This window comes from Danio aesculapii, chromosome 3 (assembly GCF_903798145.1).
Source record: "Danio aesculapii chromosome 3, fDanAes4.1, whole genome shotgun sequence".
Classification (NCBI taxonomy): Eukaryota; Metazoa; Chordata; class Actinopteri; order Cypriniformes; family Danionidae; genus Danio; species Danio aesculapii.
This window is the reverse complement of record NC_079437.1, coordinates 3,740,140-3,765,425: the sequence shown is the minus strand read 5'-3', so window position 1 is coordinate 3,765,425 and position 25,286 is coordinate 3,740,140. Positions and strand designations below refer to the sequence as shown.

The 25,286-nt window shown below is 40.4% G+C and overlaps 1 protein-coding gene across 3 annotated transcripts in view; it reads left to right on the top strand.

Annotated features, from left to right (window-relative positions):
- The window catches only part of LOC130220696 (fas-binding factor 1 homolog), a 44,960-nt gene that overhangs the window by 12,414 nt on the left and 7,260 nt on the right, over window positions 1-25,286 (top strand). For 2 of the 3 annotated variants that reach the window (XM_056452921.1, XM_056452919.1), the window contains exons 12-26: window positions 3,599-3,695; window positions 5,961-6,344; window positions 8,136-8,207; window positions 8,289-8,350; window positions 10,095-10,198; window positions 10,553-10,663; window positions 11,469-11,569; window positions 11,711-11,917; window positions 14,432-14,539; window positions 15,224-15,363; window positions 16,027-16,145; window positions 18,036-18,158; window positions 18,443-18,628; window positions 20,875-21,051; window positions 22,148-22,285. In XM_056452921.1, coding sequence (XP_056308896.1) covers window positions 3,599-3,695; window positions 5,961-6,344; window positions 8,136-8,207; window positions 8,289-8,350; window positions 10,095-10,198; window positions 10,553-10,663; window positions 11,469-11,569; window positions 11,711-11,917; window positions 14,432-14,539; window positions 15,224-15,363; window positions 16,027-16,145; window positions 18,036-18,158; window positions 18,443-18,628; window positions 20,875-21,051; window positions 22,148-22,285 — 2,129 coding nt within the window. The remainder of the gene's footprint in view (window positions 1-3,598; window positions 3,696-5,960; window positions 6,345-8,135; window positions 8,208-8,288; window positions 8,351-10,094; window positions 10,199-10,552; window positions 10,664-11,468; window positions 11,570-11,710; window positions 11,918-14,431; window positions 14,540-15,223; window positions 15,364-16,026; window positions 16,146-18,035; window positions 18,159-18,442; window positions 18,629-20,874; window positions 21,052-22,147; window positions 22,286-25,286) is intronic. The other variant, XM_056452920.1, reaches the window with a different exon arrangement.

Below are 25,286 nucleotides of genomic sequence, written 5' to 3'. Positions count from 1 at the left end.
ATCATTTTTCCTCCTGAAATGAACTTCTTAGTATTGTTAGTATCAATCAGTGGCATGGCTGTCAACATCGGGATGTGAAAATGTCTAGATGTTGTTATTATTATTCTTTCATTCATTTTCTTTTAAGCTTAGTCCCTTTATTAATCTGGGGTTGCCACAGCGGAATGAACCACCATTATTATTACTATTATTATTATGATGATGTGTATATGTCTGTTCAAACACGCACCCAAAACCCAGTGTCCACTTGAGCTCCGCATCAAATCGTGTGCGTACAGAATCCGCTTGGGAAACAGTGACAGTGATCACTATGGAGCACATCAGCTGACAGTCATGCATCGTTACGTGAACTGACTGTTTCGAGAATTGCATAGGGGCAATGGCGCCTGTAATGAAAAGGAAATGAATCGCGCCGTTTTTCTGTTTATTTCAAAGTGTTTTCATGCCTAAATGAAATAAAAGCACAGAACAGATTCACTTTTAAGAGCAAATGGCGACCCTTGGTGGTTCGGCGGTATGGGTTGCATAAAGGGAGGATCGGCTCTTCGCAGAAGGATAAAAAATAAGGGAGAAATACGGGAAAAAACCTTTATGGGATTATAGTGGGATAGAACTGTAAAATACGGGAGAATCCCGGGAAAAATGGGAGGGTTGACCAGTATGATCAGTGGTGGAAAGGGTACTAAAATATAAGACTCAAGTAAAAGTACCATTACTTTACCCAAAAATGTAGTGCGGATAAAAGTATCCTTTGTAAATATTACTCAAAGTATGAGTAAAAAGCAGCACTTTTAAATGTCATGAGAGTAGTGAGAAGTGAAAGGTTGATGCGTTTACATGCCATTTGTGTGTGTGAGTGTGAAAACGTAACATTCTGTAGTGCACTTAGTTATTGTTTAAGGCTATTTGGCGATTTCAGCCATAATAAAGTAGGCATCAGTCATCTTCTCGTTGTCATTTTCTATGTGCAGTTTGATTGGACGCAAATCACAAGAGCGATTATTCTACTTTATTGTATTTTACTTTAGATAAGTAAATAAAGTAGTGATAGCAGAAGGAAAATAATGGAGTAAAAGTACCGATACATCACTAAAAAATGCATTCAAGTGAAAGTAAAAGTACACATTTTTAAAACTACAATTCCTAAGGAAAAGCTACTCAATTACAGTATTTTGAGTATTTGTAATTTGTTACTATACACCACTGGTATTAAAATATTAGTCAATGCCATCTATGAGCCATTGCGCTTCAAAACAAAGACAAAATTCACATTGAAGGATAGAATGATTCAAATATTAGTATGTACTATTATATGACATCACCACACACTTCAGCTTCTCATTAGATTTTCTGACCTATCAAATGCACTCTAGTGTGTGAAGCCCCACCCACTACAAGACATGGCTGAAGTCAGTCACTTATTCACATCTACCCGAGTGTTCACATACTGAGAGTTCAGCTAAACACCTATATACAGTTGAAACCAGAAGTTTACATACACTGAAAAAAGGAACATAACCCTTTTAAAAAAAATGTCTGATGGTAAATCATACTAAACGTTAATTATTTTAGGTCTGTTAGGATTACCTAAATGATTTACATTTGCTAAATGCCAGAATAATGAGAGAATTTGTTTTGAGAATGTTTTATTAATTTCTAGACAGTCAAATGTTTACATACATTTCCTTGGTATTTTTTTTAGCTTTGCTTTTAAACTGTATTACTTTGGTCAAATGTTTTGGGTATCCTTCCACAAGCTTCTCACAATAGTTTGAAGGAATTTTGGCCTATTCCTCCTGACAGAATTGGTGTAACTGAGTCAGATTTGTAGGCTCTCCTGCTCGCACATGCTTTTTCAACTCTGCCCACAACATCTCTATAGGATTGAGATCAGGGCTTTGTGATGGCCACTCCAAAACATTCACTCTGTTGTCCTTAAAGCACATTTTAACTAATGTGGCAGTATGCTTAGGGTCATGGTCTATTTGAAAGACCCATTTGTGGCCAAGTTTAATTTCCTGGCTGATATCTTGAGATGTTGCTTCAGTATTTCTACACAGAGCTCTTTCTTCATGATGCCATCTATGCTGTGAAGTGGACCAGTCCCTCCTGCAGCAAAACAGCTCCACAACATGATGCTGCCGCCCCTATACTTCACAGTTGGAAGGGTGTTCCTAGGCACTAAGCTTTCCTCTTTGTCCTCCAAATGTAACACTGGACATTATGGCCAAACAGTTCAATCTTAGCTCCATCAGACAACAGGACATGTCTCCAAAAATTAGTCTCTTTCCCAGTGTAATTTAGCACATTGTTATCTGGCTTTTTTGTTGATTCTGGCTTGTTGATTTTCCCATGTTGTCACAGAAGGAAGCAGTGTGTTTGAGGTTTTCCTTAAATACTATTCTACAGTTGTGCCTCCAATCAACTCCAATGTTGTCAATTAGCCAATCAGAAACGTCCAAAACCTTGACACCATCATCTGAGCTTTTTCAGAGGCAGAATAATAATCTTATTGTATTTAATCTTGACTTTAAAGAAGAGTTATAACAATTTCTCAAAAAATATCTCTCTATTAAGCAGAACAGAAACACATGTGATAATCCTAACTTACCTGAAAGAGAAAACGTTTAGTCACATTAACATCTGACTTTTTTTTTTAAATGGTTATGTGCCTTTTTATACAGTGTGTGTGTGTGTAAACGTCTGGTTTCAACTGGATGTGACCCTGGGCCACAACAAATCGAGATCAATACGTCACCTGAAAGCTGAATAAATAATCTTCCCATTCATATATGATGAAATTAGAATGAGAAGAATCTAAACATAGGGATAAATCACCTTTCAGGTTGTCTAAATAAAGTGTTTAGCATTACACTATTATTCTAAAGTTTTGTTCATATATAATTACAGAATATCGTCATGGAACATGATCTTGTGATGCATACTATGTATTTCTGGCTATTGGCTGTCTTCGTATTTCAGTCTAAAATAAATCACACATTTTTAAAGGTGACATCGGATGCCCATTTTACATTTATTTAGAGTCTTAATGAAATATAGTAATAATTATAACGAAAGTATGTGAGATAGTCTCCCGCATGTGTAATCGTGACATATAATTTATCAGTGCTTGACATTGCAACCCGCCATTATCAATGTAAACTGCATTCAAACAAACATCCACACATGAAAAGGTGTACTTAACAAACGCTCAGCAGAAATTCCTGAGCTGGCTAGAGGGAAAACACCTCTGAACATGAGGGATCATGCAAACATCTCTGAACATGCTTTAGCTGGTGCTTTGCTTACTGTAACGAAACCAAAATTCCTTGCATCTTCAGAGTACCTATAAAGTTAGGAGATTAAATGTGTAAAGCCATTTGAGTGCTTGGAAGAGACCTACAGAAATGTTATTAATTATAATATAAGTTATAGATCATATCTCAGCTAAAGTCTGTAGCACAAACACTGGAACTTATGGAAATGCAGGAACTGAAAACCTTAAATGCAATGCAAATAACTTTGGACAAAAGCCAATGAATGAAAATAAAGTTAGAGCTTGATTTGAGTGATTACCTGGTGCTCCTGCTGTCTGTAGGCTCTGTGATGGATGAGGAGGACTTCGCATTCGGCTCTTATCAGCCCACAATGGGCTCGACCCCAGAGGGCCGTCAGTCCCGCAGACAGTCTGTCAGGTCAGATATTACACAGACATTAACATACAGCACAACAAACATATCACTTATTAAGAGCTTTTAGATGTCTGAACATTTTTAATAATTAATATTTTATGAAATGGCTAATCAACATTGTAAACGCTAGGCTTGCTGATGTTGTAGTTTTTGTCATTTGAGTGTTGTTTTTAGTTTGAATTTGTATGTTTATTGGTATAGCTTTTAACATCTGGCTAAGGGACCACTAATGACAACTTGTCTTTGGGCTAATTTGGATACATTTACATTTTACGGATCTGACTTGACTAATGGCTCATTTCCACTGACGGTTTGGTACGGTTTGGTTTGGTACGGGTCACCTTTATCAGGCTTGCGTTTCCACTAACAAGGGTACCCTTTTGGTGTAGCTGTACGGGTCGCTCGCATATCATATGAGAAGCACTTCTCACAAAACAGATGCTTCATACACATAAATACTTGTGTAAAATGTTTATTACTAACTTTTCAATGAACATGAGTTGATTATAACTGCAGATCAAAGCCTACTGTAACGTCTGTAATTATATTAAATAACTAAATAAATGAATATATATACACACATACAGCCCCTTACAGTCTCCGATATGTTCCCAACTATAGAAAAACTACATAAAGTAGACATTTCGCCCGTATTTAATGTGCTCTTTTTTCCGGCTTCTCCTTTGTTTCTTCACGCTTCACTCTCGCGTTTGTCAGTGTCTGACAGGATCGGGTTTCAAAAGCACGTCAATAATCAAGCGCAGGTTATTATCATCAGCTCAAAAAGTTTGTTATTTCAGATATAATGTTAGACGCGCGTGCGCTAGCAAGAAAGCGAAACGGCTCGCACTTCAGACTGGCTCGTAAAAAACTACGGGGCACAGGGTAAATCTGCTCTTCTTCTTGGATTTGTGGCTGTCCATCAAGATGACGACAAGGTTTGTTTGAGCCCAGATCGACCATGGCTCGTTATTATATGTATAAATAATTCCGCTATAATCTCTCGCTGTGTTTTTCAAACATGGCGGGTTTTTTGTTTTCATTCTGGCTTGTTGCGTTAGCGCATGACGTATCTCTGTAAACCAATAGCGTTCAGCTGCGCGTGTGGCTCCGCCTTTTGGTACCCTTTCTCGTGTTTGGTACCCTTTCGAAAGGGTGCCAAAAAAGTGGTACGGTTCGGTACGCTTTTTGACAGTGGAAACGGCCATAAAAGCGTACCAAACCAAACCGAACCGTACCACTCAGTGGAAACGGGCCATAATATACTACTGCAAACAACAGTATTACACTATATTGACTCCAGTTCCAACTATTAACGCAACACAACAAGGTGTGGATATGTTTATACACTAATGAAAACTCATTGACTTAATGAAAAAGAAATTATATCCACAGATTTTAACAAAAATAATGTATTAACTATTTTAAACTTTATGAAAAGTGTGATAAATAGATTAAAGAGCATAAGAATACTTTACAATGTACATGGCAGAACATATTTTTGTTAAAGTATTCTTAAAATATTCTATTAATTTGCATATATGAACAAAATACAACATAATTAAAATATATAACTTTTTAAATTATGAACATTAAAGGGCACTTAAGATGAAAATCATCTTTAGGAAGCTGTTTGGACAGAACCGTGTGTAGGTATAGCGTGTCCACTGTATATTGAGGAGTGCTGTTTTCCAACCCCCCGAATTGATTGACAGCCCTGTATTAACATGTCTCCGTATTAATGCATATAATCATATCGACAAGAGCGGACATGCGCAAATCAACCGGGATTAAAAGATCTGTTCAGCGCTCTGTGATCATCAATCATCAACAAACGTGATCAGGAGTGAGTTTTACATGTCTCAAACCTTTTTAAAACAGTGCATGTTTGTAATGAATTACTGTGATTTACTTCAGCTTTACTTCATCACCACAGCCGCATGTCAGAACAGTTATAAAAGATGATGCTTCAATCCCGGTTTGTGGATGTTAAATATTAACGGATTATATATATATATATAAATATGATCTTGGTAAATTTTCTTATAATATTAATAATAAAAAAAATTGTTTTAAAAATAGTTTTGCAAGGATAAAAACACTGTTAATTAAAAGATCAACAAATAGCTTAAAATGTATATCAAAAAATGCTACTTCTTAAATTAATTGACAGTAATTTCCACCCAATAAAACATTACAAGTACATAAAACTGATTCTTACAGTCAATATTTACTTTAAAAAAACACACACACACTGTATGTTTTCAGATTCTCGACTGAGGACGTGAGCTCTCACTCTCCCGAACACAAGCCCAAACCCTCCGCTCGCTCCACACGACCCAGATCCGACTGGCTTGGCCTGAAGCAGGAGGAAGAGGAGGAAAAGCTGAAGGAGGAGCCCCAAAAACCACCTCCAGTAGAAACCCTGAAGCCTCCTGCATCTCCCTCCGCAAACACACACAAAGACACGCATGATTTACAGAGAGCCGAATCACCGGCCGCACCCGCGCCTCCCAAAACCAGCTCTAAAACTCTGAACGACGAGGAAGACGATTGGCTCACCGGAGCACTGAGCCGCAAGAAAACACCGAGCCTTGCAGAAGACAGAGAGCACAAACAGGAAGTGCGGGAGGAAGTGGATGTGTTTACTAGGTGAGGGTCTGACATGAAGAGAGGGCGGGGCATAGAGTAGCTCCTCCCCTTTTAAATAAACAGCCATTAGTGTTTGATTTTTATCACAGCTCTGCCAGTGATAGTGGTTGAGCTCAAATTGCATCAAATGACGAGCCAAAGAAAAGGGGGCGGGGCATTTCAGATACTAGAGAGTATCTGATTGGTCAAGATTTGATGAAAAACTGAAGTATGAGTGACCTCATAAAAGTGGTTGATTCATTAAGGTAGAAGTGACAAACTAGCTATGGAAGTTTATATCAGTTTTATATTTTATTAACGCAAATTTTGTAACTCTTTTAGAGCAGACTAGCTAAAAGATAGCCTTAGGACCAGGGGCGTAGCAACCGGGGGGGACACGTCCCCCTCACTTTTTGGAAACAGGTTATTCTGTCCCCCGACTGGCCCACACGTTTTATTTGACCTAGCGGCCGCAAGTGTTCTCTGATTTGTTACTCGATTTGAGTGAACGATCACTCAGCCAATCACAGCGCGAATCTCTTCAGCGTCTGCCACGAGCTTCATTCATTCACTTTGCAGTCAAAGACAGGGATGATGGGGAAGGGAGCAACAGCTACAGCTGGGTAAATCACGGTAAATCACTAACGTTACAGAATCCTACTTTTGTTCCGTTTCGAAGTGAGAACCGTAAAGTCCCTGGTGCTGGTGTCTTGTCTGGCGCTGAGCCAGAGAAAGACAGCGGGGTTAAGTTGGTTTTGTTTTCGGTATTCCTGACACATTCAGTGACAGACGGCATTAACTAAAAAACCTCTAACCCTAAAAAGATCTAAACTGTATTCCCTACAAATGGACAAAGCAGGTTATGTTTCACAGCTGTCTTTCTTTTTTCGCAATATGCGTTTAGCCAGAGAGAACTCGCGCTGAGCTAAACTCTCAGTAAGGGACCATCGTAAAAGTGCTTCTTTTTTTCGTTTTTTTTTCTTCCGAAAACAAGACCAACTTAACTCTGCTGAGAAAGACATGTTATATTATCACAATTATGCAGCCTTTTTAACCACCTAATGCTTAATTTATGATTTAGACATGTAAATACACACAAGTACTAGTAAAACAAGAACTTTAGCGTTTGTAAAACACACAAGGAAGTCTAACAATCCATTAAAATATAATTTACCGATGTGTTTTAATCATATCAGATACACATACTGAAAGTTACTATAAAGTTGAATCTACTCCTCTCTAAGTTCACCAACCACTTACTTGCATGTATTTGGGGAGTAATTGGTGAATTTACGTGTTGAATCCTGCGTGTTCTGCTTTTATGAATGACGCATCGCCGCAAGTACACATGGCGATGTCCATCTCACGTTATATGCGTAGTATCAACTTGCAATTTTGCAATTGAATTGTAGATTTCAAAAATATTTTCACACAGAGTAATGCTTAATTTAAATGTGTGTGGTTCTGTTTATTTATTGTTATTATTAATATTTTGTAATTATTTTAGAATTTTGGTTAAAAGATTATTAAATAAACTTTAAATAAATCATTAATCACTTTTGGGTGACCATACAGCTGTCCCCCCCACTTTTAAAATGGCTGTTACGCCCCTGCTTAGAACTAACAGACTGATACTAACTAAAAACGTTATTTTAATTTCACGGGACCTGTAATATTATTTAGTATAGTTATATAGTGTTGTGCTGTATGTGGTGATGCTTGTGAAGCCAGAAACAAGATAATAAAGTAAGAAAAGTGAGTGAATGATCATGGAGGATGTGAGTTTGCATTTAACGTCTGTTGTGTTTTCAGCTCTAAATCTAATGTGTCTTCAGCATCACGAAGAAGAGTGGATGAGTCCCCAATCCCAATTACTGAACACAGGTACAGTTGATACAACGTTAAGAGGTTGTCGCTGTTTTGGGGTGTGTGATTCATATACTAAGTGAAGTGTGTGTTTTCCAGCAGAGAGTCCACCGGGAGCTCAATCCAACACAACACAAGCACAGACCGTCAACACAAACCTGGTACAATCCAAATCAAATATTAAGCCCTTTTGGACAGTACAGGGTTGTATAATTACATTTAAACACACTTTTAAGTCAGAATTTACCAGGAATGTAAAAAATTGGGCTTGACTGCGTTTATGATGGATTTGATTGGGGATGGGATTGAATTGGATTGATTATGGGTGGGATCGAATTTGGGATGGTATGGGATTGGATTGGGGATGGATGGGATTGGAGATATGATTGGATTGGGGATTGTTCTGGATTGGGAATGGGATTAAATTGGATTAAGAATGGGATTGGATTTGTGGATGGGTTTGGATTGGATGTGATTAGGGATGGGACTGGATTGGGGATGGATTGGATTGGGGATGGGTTTGGATTGAATTTGATTGGAGATGGATTGGATTGGATTGGAGATGGATTGGATTTGGGGATGGGTTTGGATTGGATGTGATTAGGGATGGGATTGGATTGGGGATGGGTTTGGATTGAATTTGATTGGAGATGGATTGGATTGGGGATGGATTGGATTGAGGATGGGTTTGGATTGGATTGGGATGAATTTAATTCAATTCATCTTTATTTCTAAAGCGCTTTTACAATGTAGATTGTGTCAAAGCACCTTCAAATAGACGATTATAGTCAATTAAAACAGTTGGGGATGGATTGAATTGGGGGTTGGATTGGATTGGGGATGGGTTTGGATTGAATTTGATTGAGGATGGATTGGATTGGGGATGGCATTGGGGATAGATGGATGGATGGATAGGATTGGATTAGGGATGGATGGAATAGGATTAGGGACGGATTGGGGAAGGGTTTGGATTTGGGATGGATTGACTGATTGGGTTGGGGATGGACAGGTGGTATTGGATTAGGGATGGATTGGATTGGGGATAGATTGATTTGGTTGGGGAGGGATGCATAGGATTAGGGATGGATGGAATGGGATGGATTGGATTGGGGATGGGTTTGGATTGAATTGGATTGGGGATGGGTTTGAATTGAATTTGATTGAGGATGGATTGGATTCAGGATGGCATTGGGGATAGATGGATGGGATTGGATTAGGGATGGCTGGAATAGGATTGGGGATGGATTGATTGGGCTGGGGATGGATAGATGGTATTGGATTAGGGATAGATTGGGGATGGGATTGGATTGGGAATGGCATTTGGGATGGATGGATGGGATTGGATTAGGGATGGCTAGAATAGGATTGGGGATGGGATTGGATTAGGGATGGATGGAATAGGATTAGGGATGGATTGATTGGATTGGGGATGTATAGATGGGATTGGATTAGGCATAGATTGGATTGGGGATGGATTAATTGGGTTGGGGATGGTATTGGGGATAGATGGATGGGATTGGATTAGGGATGGCTGGAATAGGATTGGGGATAGGATTAGGGATGGATTGGATTGAGAATAGGTTTGGATTGGGTTTGATTGGGCATGGATTGGATTGGGGATGGGATTGGGGATAGATGAATTGATCGGGTTGAGGATGGCATTGGGGATGGATAGAGTTTAAAAACAAAATATTATACTTGTGTATTCTAGTTTAAAAAAATCAAATGAACCGATGAAAAGAAACTACATCTATACTGATTAAAGAGCAATAAAGGTCTGAAAGAAAAAACGAATGCGTCATATGTAATTAAATATGTTTTTAAGACCTGCTCCTATCAGTCATGAAAACTGTACATATAATTTTGAATGATTTTACAATGTTTATAATAGAGCTGTTTATTCAGTGTTTCAGTCCCAGAAGACAACAGTGGAGGAAGCTGTACCTGTGACACAAACACACACACCTCTGTCAGCGGACACACTGCAGCAGATACTCATTCAGCAACAGGTCAAACACACACACACACACAATTGTTTTTGTGAACTTTGGGGACATTCCATAGGTTTCCATTGTTTTCATACAGCACAAACTATATTTTCTATTGTTAAAACCATCCATAAACACAACCCTCACTGAACACTGTGTGCTGCTTTAAGTTCTGGAAATCTATTTCTGTATGATTTATAAGCCTTATGATAGATGGGTGTGTGTGCAATGTTCTCATAAGTCACCTTCTCCTGTAATACATGTGTCATACTCCCCTTATTGTACAAGTGTGTGTACTGATGTCACAAAAACATGCACCATCATCACAAGAACAGACTTTTGACTGGGGCTCTGTGTGTGTGTGTGTGTGTGTAGTTGTCTCAGTCTCGTCTGTGGGGTTTGAGCGGCTCTGAGAGACACAAAGACACGGAGCATCATGGAGACACAGCAACACTGCAGAAGCGCATCATTCAGCTGGAGGCACAGGTACACACACACACACACACACACACACACACACACACACACACAAATAATCAAAGTTACACACACACAATCAAACAAGATACACGCTCACTCACACACACACAAACACTAAATCAAACAAGATACACACACAGACAAATAATCAAGTTATACACGCACACAAATAATCAAACAAGATACGCACACACACACAATCTAACAAGATCCGCGCACACACACACACACACACACACACACAATCAAACAATCAAACAAGATACACACAAACACAGACAAATAATCAAGTTATACACATACACACACAAATAATCAATCAAGTTAAACACACACACACGCACACACACACACACAATCAAACAAGATACACACATGCACATACACAAAATCAAAGATACACACACAGACAAATAATCAAGTTATACACACACACACACACACACACACACACACACACACACACACACAATCAAACAAGATACACACACAGACAAATAATCAAGTTATACACACACACACACACACACAAATAATCAAACAAGTCACACACACACACGCACGCACACACACACACACAATTAAACAAGATACACACATGCACACACAAACAAGAAACACACATCATGTACATACACAAAAACGATCAAGATACACACACATGCATGCACTTACACAAAAATCAAACCAGCGTTTTCTTTTCTTTTTTGCATCATCGTGTGTGAACAACCGCTGTAATTACTATGACAGAGACCAGAGACGTGCTTATACCTTCATCTGAATGTGTGTGTGTGTGTGTGTGTGTGTTCAGGTGAGGAGTTTACAGCTGGAGAGAGACCAGAATCAGCTGCTGCTAGAGAGTGTTCAGCAGAGACACAAACAAGACACTGAGCTGATGGAGAACATGCACAGGTGACATACACACACACACACACACACACACACACACACACACACACTCATTCATTCATACACACACTCACAATCGCACACACGTCTGATTCACATGTATGGATGGAAACAGAGCTAATGCAATGTGTCGTTGTGTCTCAGAGCTCGTGTGAAGCTGCTGGAGGAATCGTCCGCTCAGCGAGAGCAGCGCTCGCGGCAGGAGAACGAGGACCTGGCGGAGAGACTGGCTGTGGTCACTCGTCTGGCGGAGCAGGAGAGAGCAGAGCTACAGACGCAGCACCAGCGCAGACTCCTGCAGAGCCAACAGGACCGAGACAGAGAGGTGGAGAGACTGCGAGAGCTGCAAAGGTCAGACACACATACAAACTCAGCGACAGAAGGTCGAGCCCCGGCTGGGTCAGTTGACGTTTCTGTGTGGAGTGTGCATGTTCTCCCCGCGTTGGCGTGGGTTTCCTCCGGGTGCTCCGGTTTCCCCCACAGTCCAAATACATGCGCTATAGGAGAATTGAAGAAACTAAATTGGCTGTAGTGTATGTGTGTGAATGAAAGTGTATGGATGTTTCCCAGAGATGGGTTGTAGCTGGTTTCCGCTACATAAAACATATGCTGGATAAGTTGGCGGGGGACTAATAATAAAGGGACTAAGCCGAAAAGAAAATGAATGAATCTCTAATAACTGATTTCTTTTCTCTTTGCCATGATGACAGCACATAATATTAGACTGGATATTCTTCAAGACACTAGTATTCAGCGTAAAGTGACATTTAAAGGGTTAACTAGGGTAATTAGGGTAAAGTTAGGGTAATTAGGCAAGTCATTGTATAACAGTGGTTTGTTCTGTGGACTGTCGGAAACAAATATTGCTTTATATTGAGCTTAAACTGGTTTATCTTTTCGAGGTTTTCACCTTTAATGGATAGGAAAGTGTAGAGTATTGACAGGAAAGCATAGAGCAGAGAGAGGGGAAGGATCGGATGAGGCGAAAATCGAACTCGGGTCGCCGCGAACACCGGAGTACATGTGTCGACGCACTAACCACTACTCCACTGGCGCCGACTTAAACTGGTTTTAAATTAAATTTGAATTAAAAATGCTTTTATTCCAGACAAAATAAACAAATCAGACTTTCCCCAGAAGAAAAAATATTATAGGAAATACTGTGAAAAATTCCTGTCTGTTCAACATCATTGGGGAAATATCTGAATAAGAAACCAAAACTCACTGGAGAGCGAATAATTCTAACTTTAACTGTATAAACAGACACACAGCCAACAGGTTTACAGATACACAACTTGCTAAATGGGTGCATAACATTGTTTATATACAGCGATTCATACTAATTTTCTAACCTAACCCTAAGCAGTGCCCACACAGAAGACTTCCTGCATTTGTTAATCTATATTTTATACCAGCTCCCAAAGGGAGGTTTAGCGAAATTTTGGGAACAGATTTGTCTCCAAAAATGGCTAAGTATTTCATATACACATTTATCCGTTTACTATTAATGTTATGTAATTTTGTTCACATGGATAATTAATATTAATCAGATGATGTCATTACGCTGCTGTGCCATCAGCCAATCGATGCATTGCTGATCATGATTTCGAGGATTGATAGATCTGTCCTTCACAACACACACAGCGATCTCAGATCAGTTCATCCAGACATTTTAATCTGATTCACGAACTTGTTTAAAGAACCAAATTAGCCAGAGACCAGTTATCAAGATTAAAAGATCCAGGATCTGCCAAATCATGTTAGATCATTTAAGCGAGGTATGAAGAACGGACCCCTGGTTGCCAGATTGACGACACAGTATGTGTAAATAAAAGCAAGGGCACAAGCTAGAAGGAATATTTTCCATATTAAAGGGAGTGAGTAATGTGATGGCATTTTACATGACATTTATTGCCATACTACTGAAAGCAGCAGCAGATAGTTCACCTCAGATCTGGAAAATAAAATAAACCATCTGAAAGTGAACTTCAGTGCAAGCCAACACACATCAGTGATTCAGCATCTGCATTTAATAATGTACAAGAGGTTTAAAATGTATTAATTTGATTATAATCCTTACCATTTCGCTGGAGTGCAGTGAGTGCACTATTCTGTGCTTCTGAATGGCTGCATTTAAACTGTCAAGTTTCGTTGGGTGCAAACAGCCAAATTGCTTAATCACTGCAAATCTCATCACTTAGTTGTTAGGACATGGGGTTACAATGTAACCTGCTCATCTAATGTTTACACTGGTAATATTCATATCATTTGCTAACTAATAAACACCACAGGTGGAACTCTGAATCTGCGTCTCATTTTGGAGTCTGCTACTGTCCACCAGAGGTCGTATTTCAGTTGCGGATGCCTGCTTTGAGAGTCTTCCTAACTGAATAAGTGACATACTGTTTTCCATTAAGGCAAGCCGTGGTGCTGAAATATAATTGGCTAAACTGACAGTGGGCGGGGTTAATGACCAAAACAAAGACAGACGTTCTGGCACGCAAGGCACATTTTCAAAGCAGAACATCTGACTTCAGCATTGTTTTTCAGATAAACAAGAATGTTCACTGAGCATGTTTCTGAAATATCTGCAAACATTTTAGGGTGTTTTTATACTTTAGAAGAGTCAAAAACTGTTTATGAGAACACAGGTTAACTTTGTCATACTCATGTCATTATTATACACATTAATTAAAGTTAATGATCGCAGGAAACACAGTTAATAACTAATAAATCTGTTGTTTATTATTATTATTAGCTTTTAATATAAAAAAGAAAGAAAGACTAGCTCACAACACCTTTACCTGTGTCTGTAAATGCTGTTTATGGTTAGAGAAATGAACTCTGTTGTTGTTGTTGTGTCAGGAAGTCCATCCTGGAGATGAAGAGAGATCATGAGGATCAGATCCAGCGTCTGAAGAAGCTGAAGGACGAGGAGATCGATGCTGTGACCAGTGCTACATCACAGACCAGGTGCTGCACACACACACACACAGAAAACGTGGAGACCGAGACACAGTCAGACAGATAAGCTCATCTTGAGTGTGTGTTCATGTTTGTAGTTAAATGTCAATTGTTTGGGCGTGTCTGTGTGTTAAAGTGTGTGTATGGTGTGTGTGTATGTACTGTATCAAGTAAATGGTGTGTCTGTTTGTCTGTGTTATTGTGTGTGCATGATGTGGGACAGCGTGTGTAGTGTGTGTGCATGTGTTTGTGTGTTAATGTGTGCATATGGTGTGTGTCTGTGTGTATTAATACGTGTATGGTGTGTATGTATATAATGTGTTTGTGTGTGTTTATGATGTGTGTTAATGTATATATTGTGTGCATGTTTATAAGTACGTGTGTGATGTGTGTGTGTGTCGTGTGTATGGTGTTAATCTGTGTATGGCGTGAGTGTGTTAACGTGTGGATGAAGTGTGTATTAGTATGTGTGTATTAGGTGTGTCTGTGTGCATCATGTATGTATGGTGTGTGTATGTTAATGTGTAGATGAAGTGTGTGTGCATCTGTATTAGTATGTGTGTGTGTGTGTGTGTGTGTGTAATATGTCCATGTATATGGTGTGTCTGTTTGCATCATGTGTGTATGATGTATGCTATTGTGTGTGTATAAGGTGTATGTTAATGCGTGTGTGTGTGTGTGGTGTGTGTGCAGGTCTCTGACAGCAGTGATCGAGCAGATGGAGCGCTTCTCCCTCAGGTTGGGTGATCTGTCGTCCCGTGTGGAGAGTTCACACGAAAACACAACACAGGGGCTGGAGATCGGAGCCCGGCAGAGAGACGAGCAGCTCAGAGGTACATACATACACACGCACACACACAATCTCTGCTAACAGCACTTGATACTGACATTTCTGCAGGTCTTATAAACTCTTCGTTCACCCTTACGCCAGTTAAAGGTCCCATGAAGTGCTTTAAATGTGCATTTTTATTTGATGTTTGACCTAATCTCAACTGAAACATAAAGAGAGGGTGGAGCATAGAGTAGCCCCGCCCCTTTAAAACAGCCAATAGCATTTTTTAATCACAGCTCTGCCAGTGAGAGTTGTTGAGCTCAAGCGCATCAAATGAAGAGCCAATGAGAAGGGGGCGGGGCATGTCAGACACTAGAGAGCATTTGATTGGTCAGAAGATTTGATGAGAAACTGACGTATGAGGTGACGTCAATAAAAACATTGATCTAATAAAGCAATCGAGGCATTTACATGCGTGAAAACTTTGATTAAAATCAGTGTACACCACTTGGGTTAATATGATTATGCTTACTGCGACTAATTATTTAGTTAGAAACATTGTTTACATGAGGTAAAGTTTAATCGCAATATTAAATAACCCCATTATAATTGCATTAAGATGGAAAATGTAAACATACTCAATGTGATTATTGCAGATGTGCACATCACAGTGTCGATGCTGAAAGGATATAACTGTGCTATAATTGCATGTGTGTGTTTTCAGTGCTTCAGGATCGCCTGGCGCAGCAGCAGAGAGAAATGACTGAGGAGAGATCCAGACTCAAAGAGGTGATCGGCAGGATGGACACACAGCTGGCGGAGCAGCAGAGACAGCTGGAGAAGGTCAGCACTGCACATTATTATGGGGCGTCTACACCCGACGACATTAGACGTATATAGATGTGTGAACATTGAGTTTGTTGCTTCACCACAGACGCAGATTCGCGTTATGGGCGGGGCTTCTGTCTGCCTGGGGACACCAGTTTCATTGCTAAATGGCTAACATGGGTTATTGAGAGATTAGCTGTGCTTTTTGTGCTTTAGGAAGGCTGAAAAACAGCATCGGTTTATTCGGCGCCGTGTCTGAATTCATCCGATCCTTTCAGAGATGCACCAGCTCTGTGAGTTCATCAACTCCTCCAGAAGCTGCTACTGGATGACGGATGATTTAGGGGCCGATCACACCGAACGTGGTTTATGCGTTGAAAGGTGCCTCTTTTAAATGGTTTTGCGTGCTGCTTATGCACCTTGCGTGTCTCGCGTTTTAACAGCCTGCTGCGGCTCGCGTTTTTGCCCTTGCGCGCTGAGCGCTCTCAGGTGAAAAAAAGTCAACTCTGAGCGGAAAAAGCGCATTACGTCACTCGCGTATTTTTCATTCTCCAATCAAAGGAAAGCAGAGGCGGGGTTTCCGTTGAGGTGCCTGCAGTGTTTGTGTTGTCAAGACAACTACGGAGACTTTTGAAGGAAGAGGAGACACTTGTGGTTGCTGTTTTGGGTTATCCAGAGCTGTTTGACTTCACAAATCATGAATATAACAATATTACTAATTATTAAAATTAAATTAATATCAACAGCAACACTCTCAAACAATACCCAGCTGATTCAGTCGTTGCCTGGCGACATAAAAAGCACACCGCGCTCCTTTTTTTCTTGTCAACAAAAAGGCAATGTGTTTTTGGAACGCAAATGTGCGTTCGATGTGATCGGCCCCTAAAGCAGTACTAGCAGAGTCCAGTTTGATGAGCTTGTTGTCGGTGTCAGCAGGAGGATATATCCTCAGGACACCAATAACTGTCGCTACGTCTTAATCACACCCATACAAGAGCAAGTACTTGATTGGTAACCGCGGAGCGAATGTCCGGCAATGTTAAGATTGTTCTACTTGAGTGAATCACGTCAAACGCTCAAAACGCTCAATTAACACCATGAAATTCGCTCGATTTGTATCATTAGCGTTGCTTCATTCGCACGAAAAACGGCGCAGGATGTCTATTCACGTCTTTGCACTGACTTAACATGTAAATCACTCACGCTTGATCCTTCATCCACGTCTGGTGTGAACGTCCCATCATACTAGTTATTCAATAGTTATGTATTATGCGTAAAATACGTATGCCGCCAAACAGCCAAAAAACGGCATGGCAGACAAGCGGATGTAAGTTTATAGATGTGAACGTATTCACTGATGGTCGAGGTTATTCGAAGTTATTGTTCTCGAGATAACATACCCTGGAATGTTGTGACCGTCCAATCAGAATCAAGTATTCCAGACAGCCGTTTATTATGTTAGGGATACAGTACATCCAGGAGGTCGTTATCGCAGATTATTGAACGGCTGTCTGGAATACTTGATTCTGATTGGTCATTCGTGACACTACAGAGTATGTTATTCCTAGATAACAACCGCTAAATAACACAGACTCATCTGAAAAGTATTTTATGGCAAGTCGTTGTGTAATAAGTGGGATAAAGTACATCCAGGGTGGTTGTTTTCACAGAATAAACCCTTCAGTCTTATACAACAGTGCTCTGCTTTGTGTCAGGCTGCCGATAAACCTGCCAGGCGTTATTCTGAGATAACAACCTCCTGGATGTACTTCATCTCATCTCTAACCTGTCGTATATGGTGATAATAGTTTCGGTTTGATCCAGTCATGAGCGTAGCTGTTATCATTCTATTGATAACAGCATAAAGATGGTGAGGTTACACAGTTTGTGTGTGTTGTTGTTCAGGAGCGCTGGAGAGTGATGGCGGAGCAAGCTAAAGCTGAATCTTCCCTGAGAGGGCTGGAGGAGGAGCGACGGACCATGATGCAACACTCCAGCATGGAGAGAGAGGAGCTGGAGAGGGCAAAGGTCAGACACTTCAGCTTGTATTCATTATTTATCAGGAGAGCACATTTGAACTCAGCAAAGGTGACAGTAAAGATGTTTATACACTCTAGAATATGCTGGGTTGTTGAAACCTAATGTTGGGCCATATATAGACAAACCTAACAGTGGGTTAATTATTTTAATTAAACTTCAACTCCCACTTGAAATGTTTCATTGCGACTTTAAATCAATAAATAAGATGCCTGTTTGTGTGTGTGTGTGTGTGTGTGTGTGTGTGTGTGTGTGTGTGTGTGTGTGTGTTATAGAGCGCTCTGCTGGAAGAGCAGCAGTCCGTCATGCAGCACTGTGCTGAAGAGCGCAGGAAACTGGCGTCTGAGTGGAGCCGCTTCCACACGCAGGAGAAACAGCGGCAGGAGAGAGCGGAGAGAGAAACTGCTCGAGCGCTGGAGAGAGACACACACCGAGAGGACACCATCATCAGCCTGGCACAGGTCAACACACAACACCACAAGAACCAATACAACTACAACAACTACCAAAAACCACAACAAAACAGTGCAACAACAAACACACAACAATTACCACAACAAACACCAAAACACTACTACTATTACCACCACTACAACCACCACAACGCTAACTACAACAACAAACGCAACTACCACAACAAACACACCACAACAACACTAACTACCACAACAACAAACACACCACAACAACACTAACTACCATGACAAACACATAAAAAAACGACTGCTATTACCACCACCACCACAACAACTACCACAACACTAACTACAACAACAAACACACCACAACAACAACACACCACAACAACACTACCTACCACAACAACAACTACTACCACCACAACAACCACACACCACAACAAGAACTACCACAACACTAACTACCACAACAAACACACCACAACAACACTACCTACCACAACAACAACTACTACCACAATAAACACACCACAACAACAACAACAAGCACACCCTGACAACAACAACACACCACAACACTACCTACCACAACTACTACCACAATAACAACAAACCCACCACAACAACAACACACCACAACAAGAACTACCACACCACTAACTACCACAACAAACACACCACAACAACACTACTTACCACAACAACAACAACTACTACCACAATAAACACACCACAACAACAACAAGCACACCCTGACAACAACAACACACCACAACACTACCTACCACAACTACTACCACAATAACAACAACAAACCCACCACCACAACAACACACCATAACAACAACTACCACAACACTAACTACCACAACAAACACACCACAACAACACTACCTACCACAACAACTACTACCACGATAAACACACACACCACCACAACAACAACAACAACCACACACCACAACAACAACAATCACAACAACTACTACCACAACAACTACTACCACAACACTAACTACTACAACAACACTACCTACCACAACAACTACTACCACAATAAACACCACAACAACAACAAACACACCCCCACAACAACTACCACAACACGAACTACCACAACAACACTACCACAATAAACACACCACAACAACAACAATAACAAACACTTCACCACAACAACTATCACAACACTTACTGCCACAACAAACACACCACAACAACACTACCAATCACAACAACAACCACTACCATAATAAACAGCACAACTAGAACAAACACACCACCACCACAACAACAACTACCTCAACACTAACTACCACATTAAACACACCACAACAACACTACAAACCACAACAACAACAAACACACCACCACAACAACAAACAAACCACAACAACGCTTACTACCTCAAGAGCAACAAATACCATAACACACACAGAACTACCACACACACACTCAACATCAACTAACACAACACACACACAATCAACTAATGTAACACATGGGAACTGCTACCACAACACACACACGACCACAACAACTATTACACACACACACCACATCAACTAAAACAACACACACACACTACAGCAACTACCACACACATACACACACACACACACACACACACACACACACACATCTCATCAACTTACACAACACAACAGCTACCACAACACACACAACAACACTAACTTCCACAACAAACACACTACAAGAACTACCACAACACACCAAAAAACTACTACCACTACAGCTGCCACAATGCTAACTACAACAAAAACAACTACCACAACAAACACACCAAAAAACTATTACTACTACTACTACAACTGCCACAACACTAACTACAACAACAAAAACTGCCACAACAACTACCACACACACACACCATCAACTAACACAACACACACACACACACACACACACACACACACACTACAACACCCACAACAGAACAAAAACTGTGACAAATACAACTACCACGCGCACACACACCATCAACTAACACAACACACACACACTACAACACCCACAACACAACAAAAACTGCGACAAAAACAACTACCACACACACACCATCAACTAACACAACACACATCACAACAGCTACCACAATTAACATAACTACCACAACAACAACTGCCACAACAATCACAATGCGCACACACACACACCTCACACAATTTTTCTTGTCTCTCAGTGGAAAATTATGAATGATCATCAAATCGCAATCAATACCAGAGAATACTGTGATATAATTGTAAGTCCCCATCATCTTTATACAGGAGCAGGCGGACCTGAAGCTGCGCACAGGAGAGCTGAAGCAGAAGGAGGACTCGCTGCAAAGAGACAGAGACGCTCTAGACAGAGACAGACTCCAGCTGGACGGAGAGAAGGAGAAGCTGAGCAGCACCGCTCTGACACTCAAAACACGAGCACACGAGGTGGAGGCTTTCAGTAAGGTAAACACCTCCAAAACACCCAAACGTGACTCAATAATATTTAGGTCAGGTTACTGTGCAGGCCATGGGAGATGTTCAACTTACTTTCATGTTTATTAAACCACTCTGTCACCAGTCTTGCTGCGTGTATTGGTGCATTATCATCCTGATACATGGAACCGCCTTCAGGGTGCAATTTTTGACTCATTGGGTGCACATGGTCCTCCAGAATGGTTCGGTAGTCCTTGGCAGTGACGCACTCATATACTACAAGTATTGGGCCTAGGGAATGCCATGATATTGTAGCCCAAACCATCACTGATCCACCATAATGCTTCAGTCTGGGTGGGACGCTTCTTTGGGGCTTCTCCACACCGTAACTCTCTCGGATGTGGGAAAGACAGTGAAGGTGGACTCATTAGAGAACAACGCATGTTTCACATTGTCCACAGCCCAAGATTTTTGATGCTGGCACCATTGAAACTGACATTCGGCATTAGCGTGAGTGACCAAAGGTTTGGCTATAGGAGCTTGGCCATGTATATTGACCCTGTGGAGCTCCTGATGAACAGTTTTGGTGGAAACAGGAGAGTTGAGCTGCACATTTAATTCTGCAGTGAGTTGGTCAGCTGTGGTTTGATGTTTTTTGGATACAATCGGGGCTAGCATCCGGACATCCCTTTCAGATAGCTTCCTCTTGCATCCACAGTTACTCCTATTGGATGAGGTTCTTCTTCTTGGGGGTTTACTGACTCTGGATACATCATAAAGACTTGCTGTCTTGGTCACAGATGCTTCAGCGAGATACACATCTCTTTTAAACTCTGATATATCACCCAAATCGTTGTGTGCATTGCAGTATTTTAAGCAAAACTGTGCTGTTACGCTGCTAAAATAAAACCTCTTACTCAATGAAGATCAATGAAGACTGGCCTCCAGGCTGGTCAGATTTAGCCATGAAACCTCCAACACTAAATTGTCCAGTGTTTCAGGTTTACTGTCTGACCCCTGTATATATTCCCTGACATTCAATGTCTGCAATAGAGCTTTTGAAGCTCCCTGATATTCTAGCTATTCCTTGACTCATGGGAACCCTGTTTGATGTGTCCTGCTTCAGCTGGCGTCTGAACGCTTCGAGGAGGGAGAGAGAGCGCTGAGAGAGGCCAGACAGGTGGAGGCCGAACACCAGACACGACTGCGCAACATACACGCACAGATGGAGAGACTGCGACAGCAAGAGCACAGCCTACAGCAGGTCAGACAGACACTGCTAATCACACAACAGGTCAAACAATGCTAATCACGCACACCAACCAGACAACAGGTCAAACAAGAACGTCTGATTCTAGACAGAATCTGTTGAAAAATAAAGGGCTTGCACAATTTAAAGTTACAAACGAGACTGTGGAGAAGCTCACTGCTTCCTGTTAAGCCCTCCTTTAAAAGATTATTAAAAGATAATGACTATCATGGAAACAATTGGTTATAGCTATGTTATATAGTTATATATATAGTTATGAAAGTCATGCTGGCAAATTGAAGTCTAAAAATAAAAGTACCACAGGAATCCAGTGCTAGTTTCAGTGTTACAGTGTTGCTTTATTTGAAAAGTGACCACAGTTGCTAAATTCACTTGGTTTAGACTGATTACACGTCATAAGCTCAATATATTATGTTCAGAGGTGCTAGCAGCACACTAAGGACACCTGCTGGTTACAAGGGATAATGCCCAAATAAATAAATAAACATGATTATCGTTCGTCTAGGGGTTGGACAGACTAGTCGACTAGTCCAGTGTTGCGTTGTTTATTTAACGTGTCAAACAGCAAGTCTATGTTTTTCTGTCAAATAAATAGCAAACATTTGCATCTTGTTTCACTGATGACGTCGCATTGCAAGTTGAGTTACGTAATAATAGGACTTTTCTAAGTAACGAGTAAAGTAACGCATTACTAATTAAGTCGTAATATCGAAGTTACTTTTTAGTAACTTTTTTTACTAAATATGTTCATCTGGAGCGGTTTCATTGTAAATAATCTGCTGAAGCAATCAGTAATACGTTTTTATTATTATTTACAAAGAATATAATTAGTATACATTATGAAAAGCTGCAAATAAATTAGCAAACGGTTCAGCTCATTAAAATTATTAGCTATTATAAAGAAATTGAATCACCTCATCAAATCTCATTAATCTTTTCTTCACTGTGTAATTGGAACATTCTGTATACATTAAATAACAGTGTCACTTTAAAAATGCACAGATTTGATTGCTTTCCTTACTGTTTATGCTCATTTAATACAAAATTTGTTGTGTTTAAAAGAAAACCCAACAAGATCGACATGTCTAGATGTTGTTATTATTATTCATTCATTCATTTTCTTTTCGGCTTAGTCATTTTATTGATCTGGGGTCGTCACAGCGGAATAAACCACCATTATTATTAATATTATTATTACTACGTGTATATGTCTGTTCAATCACGCACCCAAAACCCAGTGTCCACTTGAGCTCCGCATCAAATCATGTTCGTACAGAATCCACTTGGTAAACAGTGTCCATTTATCACTATGGAGCGCATCAGCTGACAGTCATGCATCGTTACATGAACTGACTGTTTTGAGGATTGCATAGGGCAACGGCGCCTGTAATAAAAAGGAAACGAATCGCGTCGTTTTTATGTTTATTTCAAAGTGTTTTTATGCCTAAATGAAATGAAAGCACAGAACAGAGTCACATTTAAGAGCAAATGGCGACCCCTGGTGGTTCGGCGGTATGGGTTGCATATAGGGAGAATCGGCTCTTCAGAGAAAGATACAAAAATACAGAAGAAATACAGGAAAATACCTTTACGGGATGATAGCGGGATAGAACTGTAAAATACGGGAGAATCCCATAGGGTTGACAGGTATGTCTAGGGCTGTGCGATTAATCGGATTCGAATCGCTATTTGAAACGTTGCGATTAGCTTAATCGCAAGAGGCTGCGATATGAAATATGTATTATTTAATTTCCCCCACCCAGAGCAAATGCAGAACACTTTCGAGCACAACACTTTCGTTTTGCCCTACTATATGGTGCATTGTTAATTGCAGAGCTCCTTAATAAAAAAAAAATAAATAAATAAAAAAATCTGGCAAGTTCTGAAAGAGATCAAGTCTCAGCCAGGTCAGAAAAAGTAAAGCAAAAGTAACTTAACGCATTACTTATCATAAAAAGTAATTAAGTAATGCAACTAGTTACTTTTTTGGGGAGGAACTCAGTATTGTAATGCATTACTTTTCCCAACACTGCCAGCAACTAGTCAACGTCAACTTTAATGACATTAAATCTAATCTAAAGTCGTTCAACCCCCTAGTGGACACAAATATATTTATCCTTCTATTTATCTTTATTGTGCTTGGTGTGGATGGGGCTAAACTCTGCAAAATCTGAGTGTGAACAACGCAGTTGTGTGGATAGTGAGTGCTGTTGTCTATAGAATACACTAGACGCGTCACTTTTGAATGGGGAAAAGCACAACAGTCAATATGGCGAATAAAGCCCCGCCTACTAGTACAGGAGCCAATTATTGATTACTACGGACTGAGGATTCTCTGAGGGAGCGGCTTGGATCTGACGTGTGTTTCAGACAGTTTCTGCAGCTTCATTATGAACCCTCTAAGGTCAACACACACACACACTGGAATCTCAGTGAATACTTGCTTAACACACATGAGAAAATATCCACATAAAGCTTGAAACTTCTACTTTTAAATGAAGTAACTACACTTCAAAACAAATGTTCTCTGGTTTTGTAATCTGTATGAAACGAACACAAGGTAGAGTTCGTCCTGTCAATCCGCTTGGGGAAACAGTGACAGTGATTTATTTACCACTACGGAGCGCATCAGCTGACAGTCATACATCGTTACATGAACTGACTGTTTTGAGGATTGCATAGGGGCAACGGCGCCTGTAATGAAAAGGAAATGAATCGCGCCGTTTTTCTGTTTATTTCAAAGTGTTTTCATTCCTAAATAAAATGAAAGCACAGAACAGATTCACATTTAAGAGCAAGGGGCGACCCCTGGTGGTTCGGCGGTTTGGGTTGCATATAGGGAGGATCGGCTCTTCACAGAAAGATAAAAAATACGGGAGAAATACGGGAAAATACCTTACCGGGATGACAGCGGGATAGAACTGTAAAATACGGGAGAATCCTGTAGGGTTGACAGCTATGACTAAGGCTGTGCGATTAATCGGATTCGAATCGC